Genomic DNA, 15,793 nt, shown 5'->3' on the forward strand with positions numbered 1-15,793 from the left:
CTAGTCTCAACACTCACACATGAAAATTTTCAGCAGAACTCTGCTGCAAAGTATTTTCACTCCTATATATGTATAAATATGAAAATATTTATTTGTATATATAAGAATGTAAATTATATAGATTTATACAGCCTGACTTCAGTGATGTGGTCTCATTAAGCACATAAGAATGTTCATCTGATTTCATTTAATTTAAAAATTAAGAATGACTTAGTGAAAAAATCTGCATTATTACTGATCATGGAAAAAAACCCTAAAGCATCTAAAACTTCAGTAAACACACGATTTTGTAGAAGTTATACAAATGACAGGAGATTTACAAAGCATTTCTTGCTTAATTTGTAAGAGAAAAAGATTCTTTTGCATAACCACTGTCTCTTACTCTAGCATGTCTCCATGGCTTGTGTTACATCAGCTAGGTTCTACTTTAGCATGCCAAATAGTCTAGTAAATCTGCCATCACCACCCCAGTAAATGTATAACCTTCCCTAGCAATGCCCAGACTGTTCATATTAACTTCTATTCCAGAAATAGAAAAATACTTAATTATAGGTCTCAACAAATGCATTGGAATATTTGTTACTCTGTGTTTATTGGGTAAACCTGAAAGTTTAACACATCTAAAAGTATTGTAATAGACTGTACTATCACAGAAACTGTTCCTGACCAAAACCAGAACTTGATACTGAACTTAAAAAAAACCTGAATTTAAAAAATGCTATCTACTGAACTTTAAACCTTCTGTTTGGAATGACCACCTCAGAGGCAGTATTCTGTCAACGTAAGACAAATAAGCAGACCTTTCCTTGTCTATAGAAAGAAATCCTGGCACTTGGATAAAAAAAAGTTCAGATGGAGAGAATGCTTTCAGGAACAATTGTGAGCTTCACTGAATCTCCAAATGATTTTATAACTCTCACATTCTATCACAGGTATTGCAGATGCATTACCTGCCTTTTACTGCATAAGGCAGTAAAACTGATGTACAATTTACTGCTTTTACTGATATTCTTTATTACTCCTCTCTCAGTGTACTAGACACTTGTGCCATAGAACAGCAAATGTTGCCACTGGTCAGTTTTCAGTTATATTCATGGATATGTGTCTCCCCCCTCAAGTTCTGTTGAAGCAGCACAAGCTTTTTCCTTTTGCCCGTATAGGAAAGAAAGTGGAGAAATAAAGAGATTTGTGTTCCTCAGGAAATCTGGAGAGGGACTTTTTACAAGAGTATGTAGTGACAGGACCAGGGGAATAGTTTAAAGCTGAAACAGGATAGATTCAGATTAGGTATTAGGAAAAAATTCTTCACTGTGAGGGTGGTGAGACATTGGAACAGGTTGCCCAGGGAAGCTGTGGCTGTCCCATCCTCGGTGGTGTTCAAGGCCAGGTTGGATGGGGCTTTGGGCAACCTAGTGTAGCAGAAGGTGTCCCTGCCCATGGCAGTTTACTTCAAAACTGTATTTAAGTACCATGTAGTAAAAATCGTATAAGCTAGACAGTCTTCCCATTATTATTTTCAAAAGTGAGCATTCTGATAGGGTACTTGAAAGATTCTTACCATCCTCGGTCCTTGGTTGCTGGGGGAACATGTAATTAGTAAGCACTGTTTTCTGTGTGTCAGGGTCAGCTTCTTTTTGAAGAGGGATAAGTGGTTTAGACTAGGAAGAAAATGAAAGAAGAATATGTTATGACAATATATACAGAAAAGTAAATATGATTTACATATCACAGAGCATGCCTACCCTATTACTTTGAAGACCTTGTATTAAATCATTTCTCCTCTGAATAATTTTTACAATATGAAGTTATTAACATGTCTGTCTTTGACGACTGGCTTTGACTGAGAACTGAAACTCTGTAACAGCTTTAAGAGAAAAGCAATCACTGGATATTCAAAATTAACCCACTTTCTTGCTAGGACATATTACTATCCTCCAGCAGGCAGATCTGGAATAGAGAGATATATTTGGCCATTTACAGCTGTAGTCATACAAAGAGAAAAAAATTTTAGTCAGTTTTTCATATTGACACAAGGGTAGGGGATTCTTGAAATTACTGTATTTGTAGAAGTACTTTCTACCACGTCTAAGGCTAGTGGATTTCTGGCAGCCTTGTACACCTTAATACTGTTAAAGAAATCAGCACATAAAGAGAGCTTCCATAGACTGCAAAAATACAAGCCACTAGCACATGAATTACTGCTTAACAGTTTACAACTCTGACAGTCACAGAGTTCCAAGGTGCGCAGGACACCTAGCTCAACAAAAGGCATGATGAGTTTCCCCAATGATCTAACTGTGGAAGAAACAGCATGCTACACCGTCAAGTACTACCTTATCAAGCACAAACTTGCCTATGTAAACAAGCCTTATAAAAACAAAACCAAAAAAACCCCAGTAGCTGTAAATTTCATTTCCTAACATCACAGAACTTTGCTGGAAGTATGAAAGTGTCCAAAGACAGGTAGGCTCAGTGTTTTTTATTTTAGGAGAATGGACATAGTAATGTCAAGGAACTACTGGTGCATAGACACAATATCAGGTCTCATTATTTAACAGATGGCTCTGTAATTGTCAATTCCATTAGTAATAAAGTCAACAATCATCCATTTTTAACTTTAAAATAGTTACCTGATTGTCTGATAGCCACATAGCAGTGAGCTGTTGCAGTTTTGTAAAGGTAAATGGCAAATTCTTCAGTCTGTAAATTACAACAAGAATTTACGTAAGTACATCTATCAATACTGTTAAGACTGTTAAAAATAAATCCTGCATTAGCCTGCAAAAATGTTCAAAAAGGACATTTACAGATGCAGTTAAACTAATAACTACTGACAGTTGAAAAGCAACAGAATTTAATTTATATTCAAAGCTATATCTGGAATAATAATTCAATATAAATGCATGCCAATTAAGAAAAAAGTGCTACACCTAAAAATTGTTGTTTTTTCCTCAAGATGTATGTGTGGGAACAGGGACTGCCCTGGATGATGGGAGCTGTGTCATTAATGTATAACTCAAGCTACAGATGGAATACATAGAAGCCGGACTGGCAGAACAGGAAGGAGAGCTCAGTTAGACTTATCTCTTCCAATATATCTCAATTCTACAAACTGGTGATTCAAAAAAATGTTTTGTCCATTTTTAATGACCAGCTTTAATAATACACATCTCTCTCTTCATAGAATCATAGAATGGTTTGGGTTGGAAGGGACCTTAGAGATCACCAAGTTCCAAACCCCTGCCACGGACAGGGACACCTTCCACTACGCCAGGTTGCCCAAACCCCATCAAACCTGGCCTTGAACACTGCCAGGGATGGGGCAGCCACAGCTTCTCTGGGAACATGTTCCAGTGCCTCACCACCCTCACAGTGAAGAATTTCTTCCTAATATCTAATCTAAATCTACCCTTTTTCAGCTTAAGACCATTCCCCTTGTCCTATCACTACATGCACTTGTATATAGCCCCTCTCCAGCTTTCCTGTAGCCCCCCACCCTTAGGTACTGGAAGCTGCTCTAAGGTCTCCCTGGAGTCTTCTCTTCTCCAGCCTGAACAACCAACCCCAGCTCTCTCAGCTTCTCTCTATAGGAGAGGTGCTCCGGCCCCCTGATCGCTTCAACAGGTCAACATCTTTCTTGTGTTGTGGGCCCCAGAGCTGGATGCAGTACTGCAGGTGGGGTCTCGTGAGAGCAGAGCAGAGGGGCAGGATCACCTCCTTCGGCCTGCTGGTCACGTTTCTTTTGATGCAGTCCAGGATACAGTTGGCTTTCTGGGCTGTAAGCGCACACTGCTGGCTCATGTTGAGGTTCTCATCAACCAGCAAACCCAGGTCCTCCTCCTCAGGGCTGCTCTCAAACTAGTCTCTGCCCAGCCTGTAGTTGCCCTGAGCCAGGTGCAGGACCATGCATTTTGCTTTGTTGAACTTCAGGAGGTTTGCATGGGCCCAGCTCTTGAGCCTGTCAAGGTCCCTCTGGATTCAACACATTCTCCCTTCCCCAGCACGCTCAAGTGTTTTACACTATGCTGTGATACAGTTCTGTGTCCTACATGTGTAATATAGGAGGCTATTCCTTTCCGAGCAAGAATCAAAAGTTTCATGAAAATAACCAAACTAATTCCCCAGAAAAATAATGTATGTATTGAACCTGTGTCATTAAAGTCAGCTTAACAAAATGGAACTGTACAATCTAGAATACAATGAAGTACATTAAATACATGCATTTCAGTCAACTTCTAAACTGTGCATGAGATGAGGAAAGATAGCATAATATATTCGAAAAAATACCTCTACATTATTACTGCATTTTACACAATTTTTACTTGAATAAACGCATTCACAAACCTATTGTCACTTAGATTGATGACTTTTAATTTCTGCATATCACCCATTTCTTCAGGGAGGAATTCAAGCTTATTAGAATGCAGAAACAAAACTGTTACATGCTTCCAGTTTCCAATCTGAAAAAAACACCCAAAGAATTAATTCATCTTCACAACTCCAAATCTGCAAATTTTTACTGTTTTAAAACAATTAGTATTAAAGCTATCTTTACATGTAAAGTATAATTAGATTTATTCTTACATATTAAACCTTCTCTTAGTTTCAGTACACTAGCAGTAAATTTCTACTTGCTTAAATAAATCTAGAATTTCATTATTTGAAAACTTGTATATTGGTATACATACTCTTTTAAAAACCTACGCAAAGACTATCTACTCTAGAACTATTAACTTATCTAAAAGTTGTACAGACTAGGTAGTTAAAAAGACATTAAAGAAATCTTTTACAGTTTTGTAATTAAATACATACCTCTGATGGCAGCTGTGTTAAAAAGTTATGATCTGCAGCAAATGTCCTTATATTACAGAGTTGCCCAACAGATGAAGGCAATGTTTCAATCTCATTGAAACTACAGTCCAGCTCTTCTACTGACATTAACCTGCAAAAAAAAAAAATTAAAAAAAAAAAAAATTACTTCTATATATGATGAAAAGAGGTATGGTACAAATACCCTTCGTTCATGCAGCAGTTTATTTTGAACCAATTATTTTCGCCAAATTTTGAACTGCCAAATACCAAATCACACATTTAAAAAAACCTGCTGATAAATAGGTGAAAAATCTCCCTGTAATGTAAAAAAGAAATGTATGTGTTCAGATTGACTTCTTACAAGCATTTTGATAGTGGTTCAATCACTTGCAATATTTACCAGAGCCATGTTACTACCAAAAATCAGATGCAGGCAGCTGACTGCCTTTTTAAACATCTTGTTTTCTTTCACATTCAAATTTTCTTTTATATATTGGTAGCTGCATTAAGTGAGGAACATGTGTCTTTTGATAGTAAATAATACATAAAGAACATACGTGCTGCAAACAACACCAAAAATACAAAAGTACTTGCTTTCAGTTTTATTGACATTAGCATGTAGAAGAAATTAAATGAAGTAGGTGTAAAAACATTCAAAAGAGAAGCCACTGTTACAGAAAAGGGTGGAGAAAGGCAATTCATCCCTTTATTAAGGCGAAATACCTACCCTCCTATGGAGTCTGGCAAATACATTAATTGGTTTTCATCAATTTTAAGTGTTGTTACCTTCTTCAGGGAACCTGTAATAAAATGAACAAGTCAATCAAAAAGGACATTTGAGTTCATTAAGCTTAGTTTTAATTTCAAATTGAGGCAGGGGGGAACAACCAACCAACAAAAAAAAAATCATAACAAAAACCAAAACAAAACAAAAAAGACAACGACACAACAAAAAACTATGGGCAAGCAACAATATCTTCTGTAGTCCCTGGCATGTCTATAGTGCTATATACCTAAGGAAATAAGCAGACGAGCTACAGAACTTGTTTGCCAGCCTACCATGTGTCAGCCATGGAAGGGGAAATATCTTTTTTACTCTGTTACAGTCAACAGTTTCTCGCTCACTCATTTACAAAGTATCTATATAAAGTCAAGAATGCTCCAAAACAAATTTTATTACTCAGCTAGCATTACAGCTTTATCCAAACCTGGCACTTTTAATCAACTGAAACAGATCTAAAACGCCATTTATCTATTCTGAAGTGTTCTGTGTCTAAAGTAAGTTTTTAAGAACATAAAATAACTGAAAATACAAACCAATAGACTCTGGCAGTTGCTGAAGTGAATTACTGGATAACAGTAGGTCTTGCAGGCTTTCACAACCTGAAATGCCTTCTTCAACTACTTCAATGTTGTTTTTAGAAACATCCAAGTAGGTCAGTTGTTTCAAAGTGCCTATGAACTAAAAACAAGTGAAAATAATGTATTCTAGAAAGTGCAAGTTCAAAACAACAAATCCAGAAGATGTCAACAAATTGTCTGTCAGGTGTAATGGCAGAGGAAAGAGAGAAAACCTACTTATAATGCTGAAAAAATCTATTTCATGCAACATATCCAAGCTTTATAATGAAACATTTTATGCAGATACAAACAGTTGATATTTTTCCACACACACACAAACACACCACCATAATTCTGCAAGTCTCTGAAGTCAGTCTGCGGCAAATTCAATGGTTTGATCAGTTACCGTGAATTGAGTAACTGAAGCTGTAGAACAGACTTCAGAAATAGGTAAGGCTATCACAAGGCTCCAGTAAAGTCTTTTAATGCTCATTTTTCCCTTGTGTGTAAAACTGCATCCTACTTAACCTCAAAACCAACAATGAATCCCTAATTGTAATAAACTGAAGAAACTAGCTAAAATATAAGCTTGTATTACCTTTCCCTATAAACCTAGAATAAGTTTGAAGATGCAGTCATTTTCACAAATAGTTTTACTGTAAAGTAAAAATGTTTAATATATCAACTCAACTCTTCAAGGAAGAATTAGCTGAAGTGAGGAAAGACAGCAAAGACGACTACTGATCAGGCAAGAAAAGCCTCACGTCAGAAGACCGCTAGTGATTTTAAGTCTGAAAACAGACCAGTTGCTTCCCAAAGTTAAAACACTCATTTACTAGTTCGCTACAACCTAAGCACAGGTTCACAAGCACCGCAATAACAGGTCAGCCTAAACCCCATGTAATTCTGAAAGATGTCAAGAATGCACAGTCAACAGAACATTTTGTCAGGAACTGGCTATGTTCTCTGTATATAGATGGCACCTGAACAGGCACTCCTTGCTTTACAGCTGTGACCAGCAAAATTTCATAGAACATACTTATCCTGTAAATTCATTCTTTCTGTCTAACACAAAATAATCCCTTTTTGGAAGGGCCCCAAATTTGATTGAGGATTTGATCTACGATTTTACCCTTTTCTTGAATTAGACCATAATTTTTACATGAGAATAACGTAACTTTCGATGAAAGAAAAGCTGTGTATCCAGCTCTCATGACCAGTGACAATTTCTAAGTGGACTAGTTAAGCATTTACGTGGCATTTAGCCTTTTGGCTTTAAGTACCATTAAAATTACATTGCAACTTGAACATATATGATCACTGACAAAGCAAAAACCACTGTAAATGAAAAACTTACCCCTGGAATAAGTGTTAGTCTATTACCATCCATCCAAAACTCCTTTAACCCACTCAGTTGTTCAAGTACTTCAGGCTGTAAAGGGAAGTAATTTTTAAAAAATTTGTAAAAAAAAAAAAGTAGAAGTGAAAGGCAAAACCAACTTCATTGATTTATCTATTGCAACTGTAAGTAATGTCTTACTATAGCTGCTACATACACTTTTTTCACTAGCTCAAAGAAAACCCAGATAATTCACTTTTTGAAATGTAAATATATATTAGATATACAAAAATCTCTTAAGAACTTGATCACAGCACTAAATAATCTTTATAGAAAGGGCAGGTTTTTGTTTGTTTTGGCTTTGGGTTTTTTTTTTTTTATTTTACAGAAAGTATGATTTTTCAATTGGAGAAGACAGTAACTGTTATGAGTAGAATTTCCTCCTTTGTGGACAAGTTCTAATACCGCTCACATTTCATCAACTCAGAAGATCTGTTTTTCGAAACCCACAATTTTGCTGTTTTGAAGAAAAGGGAAACAAATTTTAATTTTCTAGCAACAAAGGGTGCATCTGCATGACACGAGCAAACCACTCCAACCATAAAGTGAAGTTTAGATTGTGGTTCCATTACAATTTAATGGTAAAAGTATCTTATGTATCAGTGGTCTTCCTTCCTGCCCTTTTTATAGAGAGATATCACGTTGGCCAACCTACAATCCTCTGGGACCTGCCCACTAGACCAGGACTGCGGGTAGATACCGGAGAGTGGCTTAGCAAGCTCCTCTGCCAGCTCCTTCAGCACTCTTGGGTGTAACCCATCCAGCCCCATACACTTGTATACATCTAAGTGGAACAGGAGATCGCTAATCATTGCTTCCTGAATTATGGGAACTTCAATCAGCTACCCTTTCCTGCCATCCAGCTCGGAGAACTGAGTACCCTGAGGATGGCTGGTGTGACTATTAAAGACTGAGGCAAAGGCAGCATTAAGTACTTCAGCCTTTTCCTCATCCTCAGTCACTAGGTTTCTCCCAGTATCCAGCAGAGGATGGAGGTTCTCCTTTGGCTCTCGTTTTATTGATCGTATATTTGTAAAAGAACTTTTTATTATCTCTTATGGCAGTGGCCACATTTAGTTCCATCTGTGCTTTTGCGTTTCTAACTTTCTCTCTACATAATCTAACAACATCCGTATACTTTTCATGGGGTGACACTTCCTTCTTCTACTGGTAATAAATTCTCTTTTTTTCCTGAGTTCAAGCAATATCTCCCTGTTCAGCCAGGCTAGTCTTCTTCCCCACCAGTTTGATTTTTGGCACATATATTTACATTAACATAGGTTAAAGAGATTTATAAAAGATACGAAGCTCTGTTACAAATGCAAAACTCACCACTTCTGTGAATTCATTACTTCCTAAGTCCAGTCTCTCCAGCTGAGTCAGTCTGGACATGGTTCTGCACAGGAAGGGGATTAATAAGGAATTAGATTTAAGAAAATATCAATTATATCCAGTCTTCCAGTATTCATACACATATATTATTTTAATTAGTATTAAGTAGTGATGCTGTTCTGTAACTGGACTGGTATCAAAACAAGGCCAAATTTTCACACAGTGTTCAAGCAGGCAAATACTAATGACCATGCTGACTGTTGACTGTCACACAGAGCAGACTGCATCTCATCTACAGATTATTTTACAAACACTAAAGACCACTGATGTAGTATTTATGATACAGAGTAACTCAGTGGAGTTACTCTTCTTTTGAGTCCTTCAGCTTTTCACCTAGAGCCACAGTAAGTCTCAGCAGCCAAAAGCTGGTTAACTGCATGTTTTCCTCCCAAAGAAAGACCACTGCTGAAACAGAAAAGGTCACTGTTGAATTCCAGTAACCTGCACCAACCTTCTCCCTCCAGGCTGCTGAGGCTTGGTATGTTCTATTTTTACTTTAATGGTTTGGTAAAGATGCACCGTGTGTGTGTGTGTGTGTGTGTGTATGTGTCAGACCAACACACTCTAAGGTCCAACTTTTTTTCTATATTTTCCTTCCTCCTATACACCATTCAACTCTGAGGTCAAACTTTTTACACAGCTAACACAAGATTCACAGAACCTAAGCAATAATGCTCCTCTCCTCCCTGCTGCCAAATTCCACTAGATACACGAATTCCACTCCAATACAACACAAGATGTAGGTGTTCCCCTCCCTTCTCATCCTGCTAGTGCTACATCCTTAATAGTTCTAAGGCAACCCAAAGTTGCCGCTCTTGTCATTCTACTCTTCACTGTCTTACAAAAAATAAAATAAAACAAAAATACCGTTACAGTTTTTTATTAAGGGTTCTGGTCTTACCGTTTGGAACTAGAGCAAATATTTGCAATATATCTCTCAAGTATCTGCAAAATTAATGTTATCTACCCCTGTCAGTATAATAAAGTAATTTAATTGATTTTGGGCTGGTTTTTTCCTTGCCAAAATGTCTGTAATCTAGCAAACACATCCACTCAACTGTAAAATATACACAAATGTGTTTATAAGACCAGGCCCTCAGTTATTTTCCTCCCTTTCCCCACTGCCTGCCTAATCTATAGCACTTGCAGCTATTCTATGACTAACACCTCTTTGCTTTTCTGTATTGTTTATAGAGCAACTATACCTTCAGATAAAATGCAAACAAAGTATCAGTAATGTTAAAGTAACAGGAAAATTCAATGCTAAAGGATGAGGAATACAGGACTGCAAACAAAAATTTACTATATCACTGAGTTATACCTATTTCTATCTTTGCCACAGTGCTGTGTAATCCCTTCCATAAATTGAAAAATCTCTTTTATACTTCACATTATTAAACTTGTTGTCAAATCAGTCCAACACTAATGGATCAAGTTGTCTAAATTATGCCTCAGATTCTGATGTTGTAAATTGTCAGCTTCACTAAAGTTAACACTACAACTTTCTTCAAGCAGCATACAATTGAAAAGGTGTGTGTGATAGCAAGACTGGGCCCTAAATCGTCATTATTACACTCTCACATAACTTGCTTCTTTCTAAAAACATTACTCTTTTTATTGACAATTAGGCAACAGACAGGAGCTTAAAAAAAAAACCCAAACCAAAACCCACATACAACCTTTTTATATTTCTATTGGACAATTTTCCCAACTTACCTATCAGATAAATGCCTCTAAAATAGTCTCTGTAGGGGTTTTTTTGCATTCTTTTTTGTAGAAATATTTTCATTGAGCTAGTTTGCATCATAATACTGCCAGTTTTGCAGTCTCTGGCTGTGGATAAGCCTCAAGTAAAACAATGCATTTGGCACAAAGCAAGGTTGATTTAGTGTGTTGGCATTAATTACCCATTCTGATTAACAGTCTTTCAAGTCCTTCATGCTTTAGTGTTAAAAATTATGTGCATGTTTAATTCAGCAACAGGGCTAGCTGATTTTGTAGAAATTTATCCAAGTACATTTCTCATTACAAATATGAAAGAATTTGCTGTTAAGTATGAAAATATTAAAAGGTGAGAGTATCAGGGAAACAAGAAAAGATAGTTGTATTCTACATCAAAAATATTAGCATACACTGCTGTATCTTACTAGCTTCAAAAAAACCCCACCCTTCGGATTTTCTACACTGTTTAAAGCTGTATAGCATGTTCCTCTTAAAACATGTACTCAGTTTGGAAAACCGTAAGTAAAAATCTCCTATCAGCTTCTGTTCTAACGTAATAGTTAAGGCCAAACCACAGACAGTTTGCTGACCAGGTCAACTGCTGCATGCTTGTATTACCTCAAAAGGCACTTCTTTTGAGGTACATACTATGGACACCACAATGAATTATTTCTCCTCAGTGTACATCATACATAAACAATATACGTTTACAGTGCTTTCCTGTAGCAAAATGCATATTAATGTGGTTACATTAAACAAAAAAAGAAAAAAGAAAAAAGAAAAGAGTAGTCTCAATAGCTTTAATCTCCCTTAATTGAACCACAAGAGTATCAGAAAATAATAAAGGTGGTAGCTCAGCATGTAGTGTAGATATTATGGAGGTGCTGCAGAGGACATTTTCATGGCAGCTGACGATTATTTTTTCAGCAAGGATGAAACTCTGAAAACACTGAAGTCAACAAAATATTCCCAGCAATTTTAACAGAAGTTGTGTTTGGCTTAAATGCATTCCAGCATTTGTTTAAATGTCTCTTATCACTACAAGAAACCTCTGTAAACTACACTTTTTAAAATAGCGCATATTATTCATGCTATTAGTGTTAATTATGGCAATTAAGGTCAGAGTAATTTTATAAACAAATCTGTATTAGCTATAAGTTTTAATTATAGCTACTGTTCCTCATTTGGGAGTAACCTAATTTACAGAGCTACTACCCCAAATTACATGTTCTCCAATTTTTTTCTACTGCAAATAAGTGATAGCCAGAAAGAGCAAAGGAGGATAAAAAGTATTTCTATTACAGGAATGAGTAGAATGTTTCATACTTGGAAGATTTAAATTCACACTTTCTGATGCTATACATTTCATTTCACATATGAGTTCTGGCATCTCTATACAGCAGACACCACAGTACCATATCTACGCACAGAAAAAGAGAATACCAATAGGACATACCCTTTGTCATGTCTTAGGCATATAATTAGCTACAGTCACTAAGAAAACTGTTGTACTTGAAGAGCTGGCAATTCACACTTCAACCTACATGCAAGTCTGTGCTAGCATATGAGTTGGACAGAGTGAATATTCAATTGTTAGCTCCTCCTCTTCACCAAAACATCTTACATTCACTGAAAGCAGTATCTCTCTATACCAGTTTCGGTTGCCATAGGAGGAACCCTTTTACAGAACACCACAGCATGTTCAGGACTCTACAGCTAGTTATTCACATCCCATCTTTGAGATCTCTGTTTCTCTCTTCATTGACCTTTTATACCTCTGTTCACCCACTCAGACCTCCAGGGTCCAAGTCAGAAAATTCTGAGCATCGCTCTAGCTCACAGAAACAGCAGGAACAGCAACATCATCAGCCTGTTTGATGAAATGAGTGACAATTGCAAGGCAGGGTTTAGAGAGATGCTAGATTTTAAGAAAGAGGTACAATTGAATTTACTGTTAAAACAAATGCTGTAAGAATTTTGAGAACTATTTTACTATTACAGAAAACATGTCTGAGGAATAGGCTGCCACTATGTTAAACAAGCCTGTTGCATTGTGGAATAGGTACAGCATAACAAATTCCATGCAACACAATGACTTGTTATTTTCTTCAGCCCTGAAGTATATTAAACTATAAGAAGCGTACGAGTCATGTGCATCGCATTCCCTCAGTGATTCTGAACAAGCATATCAACCACCAGATTTTATTTAGATATAATGATCTTAATTACCAATGCCTAAGTCTCAGAACCATCAGAACCATACCCAGACAGACATCTGGGTAGCCATATAACACTGTGTGCAAGAAGCATCAGACATCTCAGTGATTATCCTGAGGTGCTGACTTAAAAGGTGGAACAGATATCCAAAAAGCTGGACAGAGACAGAAAAAAATCTGAACAGGCAGATCTCTGAGTAGGCAGACCAATCAGTCTGAAGGGAGATATAATTTCAGCAGTATGAAGAGAAAGTTCCTTGTGAGCACTTAGTCCACTTACTTAGCTACACATTTTAGCTGTGATCTACATTTCAATATGCTCTACAATATTAGTATAACTACAGAAAAAAATCCCCCAAAGTAGTTTAAATAAATGTCATCTATACTCACTTTGGCAATATTTTTAACTGGTTTTCTCTAAGTTCCAATATCTGGAGTTTAGTTAGTCTGTAACAGAAAAGCACAACAAATTATCACAATATACTGTATTTTATGACAAAAGCAATCTGTGAACTTATTTATACTGCTGAGTTTCAAAAAAAAGAAAAATCTACAAGTTTGAAGTATTTTTCCTGTAAGAGTATAAATGTTTTGTGCAAAAATCTACATGTTATTTTGAATTCATTTATTCTTTGGGATTTAGTTTTGGTAAAGCAGCAAGCAAACTAGATCTTGTCTCCTCTTCAACATCAGTTTGAACACATTTGTCTTCCTTCATCCCAAAGATTTTAAAGCATTTCGTGGGATTCATTATGGCAACAATAATGTTATTCAATATGTTATCATATACAGAAGTACACAGGAAGCAGTAGAAGAAAGGTAGGATCAGGCCAAGTTAAGATGCTGCATTTCTAATACTGGCAATGTACCAAACTATTTTGCGTAAGAAGCTTCATCAGAGGAACATCACAGTCTTCCACCTAGTTTACCTAAAAGCAACCTTTAAATTCATCTTGGGTTTCCTCCCATATTCTTTTTCCCGTCAGCTTCTTAACCCATTTTGATATTTCTATTAGAAGACAGTTTGACCTGTCTTTCAGTAAATTCTTGGTTGTAAGATAAATAACCTCTAAATCCCAAACTCAACTGCTTGGCCAAGATAAGTTCAAAACAGTCTTGACATTCAGCAATGTACCATTCCCAGTGGAATTTTTTGCATCAGGACAGCAGTGACAAGACTATCTCTTTGTTAAATGAAATGCAGAAACTGAGTTTAGTTTAAATACAGACAGGATTATAAAGACAAGAGTTCTACATGTGACCAACTAACAGCCCTCATACCACACAAAATAGAGCATTAAGCTTCTGACTCAAAAAAGAGCTTAGCAAACAGACCAGTCTTTCCTGAAGGTACTTAAATAAGTACATTTTAAGGACAAAAACCTTAATTTTGATTAAGTAGTAAGAACTATACTCAAAGTAAAAATAGAAAGCCAAAAACAGTATTTATTTTTCCTCCAGACATTCGCTCATTTTTGGATGAATTTGAAAGCAGCAATCTGCCATGCCTAAGAATATAACAGTCACCTTGAAACAGAGCAGAGGTCAGCATAGCCCAGCATTGCAAGCAGTACTTGCCATCTGGTAGCAACTGCTGGAGGGGAACCTCCTCCCCCAACTTCACAAAGAAAAACCAACACAGCAACAGGGCTGAAAGAATACTGTAATAAAAATCCACTTCAGGGTAATATCATTGCTGTCAGTCTAGGACATAACTGGAAAGATTTCTAAACCTCTTTACCCTACCTGCATCTTAAGGTACCAATTTCTGACAAAACACAACTAGTTTGTTTAAGCACTCTCAGATGAATGGTCATTTTGGTCTTGGAATTCTGAACCCCAAAACAACCAAACACTGCATTAGGCTTCAGCTGGTGTTTTGCTTTGAGGTAAAATAGCTACGCAGTTTGTAGTTTTTCTTCATAACGTGTATGCAGTCAAACGGCTCAGCTGCGTGCAGCAGAAGCAAACCTCCGCTTATATGCTAAACTATACATATATACACGCACTTTGTTGACTTTAGCCAGAACTAACTGTATGACACTTCTAAAAAGCCAATTCTGTGAACTTACAGACTGCCTTTGCTGATAGAAAGGTTCATAGCTGTGTGATCTTGTTTCACGTTCTACTCTTTCTTCAGGTAACTCTAAGAAATTGAAGATAAAGTAACAGATTTCTTACCTGTAGAGCTACACAGAGGCTACTAGAGAAACATTGGCAATCTCTCCTCGCTGTGATACACAGGCTGTGTCTAAACTACTAATTTTCTCGCAGTAACTGATGAGAAATATTGGACTGAAGCAGTTGTCACTTCTTCCATTATGACTGGAAGGGTTAATTCAAGTTTAATGTAATAATACACATCAAATACTCAGCCTAGCTGATTTAAATTGCTGGTGTAAACACCCATGCTAAGCATCCGAACTGCTATAATGGAACTGAAAAAATGGGGCTTAATTTGAAAAGAAATACAGAGGGAGAACTAGTTCACCTACACTAAAGAAAAGAGAGAAGTCATAGTGGCAGAATATGTATTTCCTGTGCTATTCTATCACAAATATTTGCCATACTCATACAGAAATATTTCGTTTCTCAACTTGAAAAACCCATTATCACAAATATTTACACATCACCTAAACACAAAGCTGTAACAGAGTATTATTCAACTTTAAGTACACCTAGTGTAACAGTCTCAGAAGTATTATTGCAGTGTGGTTATTTAATGTAACCAACTTAGCCTGCTTTTAAAATGTAGCTCAACTTTTAAATAAAACAAATCTCTACATGAATGTCTTGCCAAGATAGGACCAATATTCTTGCTAAAATCAGACTTTTTAATTATACAATCTGTAAAAAATGTAAAAGAAATATATAGCAGGTGTACTTGGAAACTTGCCATTCAACAGCAGTC

General features: G+C 36.6%; 1 protein-coding gene across 10 annotated transcripts in view; it reads right to left on the minus strand.

Annotated features, from left to right (window-relative positions):
• ERBIN (erbb2 interacting protein) overlaps positions 1–15,793 on the minus strand; it is a 117,568-nt gene that overhangs the window by 25,469 nt on the left and 76,306 nt on the right. For 9 of the 10 annotated variants that reach the window (XM_030471074.1, XM_030471072.1, XM_030471077.1 and 6 more), the window contains exons 9-17: positions 13,273–13,329; positions 8,885–8,948; positions 7,511–7,585; positions 6,130–6,274; positions 5,540–5,612; positions 4,813–4,942; positions 4,345–4,460; positions 2,631–2,700; positions 1,559–1,658 (exon numbers count right to left, since the gene is read on the minus strand). In XM_030471074.1, the coding sequence (XP_030326934.1) occupies positions 1,559–1,658; positions 2,631–2,700; positions 4,345–4,460; positions 4,813–4,942; positions 5,540–5,612; positions 6,130–6,274; positions 7,511–7,585; positions 8,885–8,948; positions 13,273–13,329 (830 nt within the window). The remainder of the gene's footprint in view (positions 1–1,558; positions 1,659–2,630; positions 2,701–4,344; positions 4,461–4,812; positions 4,943–5,539; positions 5,613–6,129; positions 6,275–7,510; positions 7,586–8,884; positions 8,949–13,272; positions 13,330–15,793) is intronic. The other variant, XM_030471075.1, reaches the window with a different exon arrangement.

Source organism: Strigops habroptila, chromosome Z (genome assembly GCF_004027225.2).
Source record: "Strigops habroptila isolate Jane chromosome Z, bStrHab1.2.pri, whole genome shotgun sequence".
Lineage (NCBI taxonomy): Eukaryota > Metazoa > Chordata > Aves > Psittaciformes > Psittacidae > Strigops > Strigops habroptila.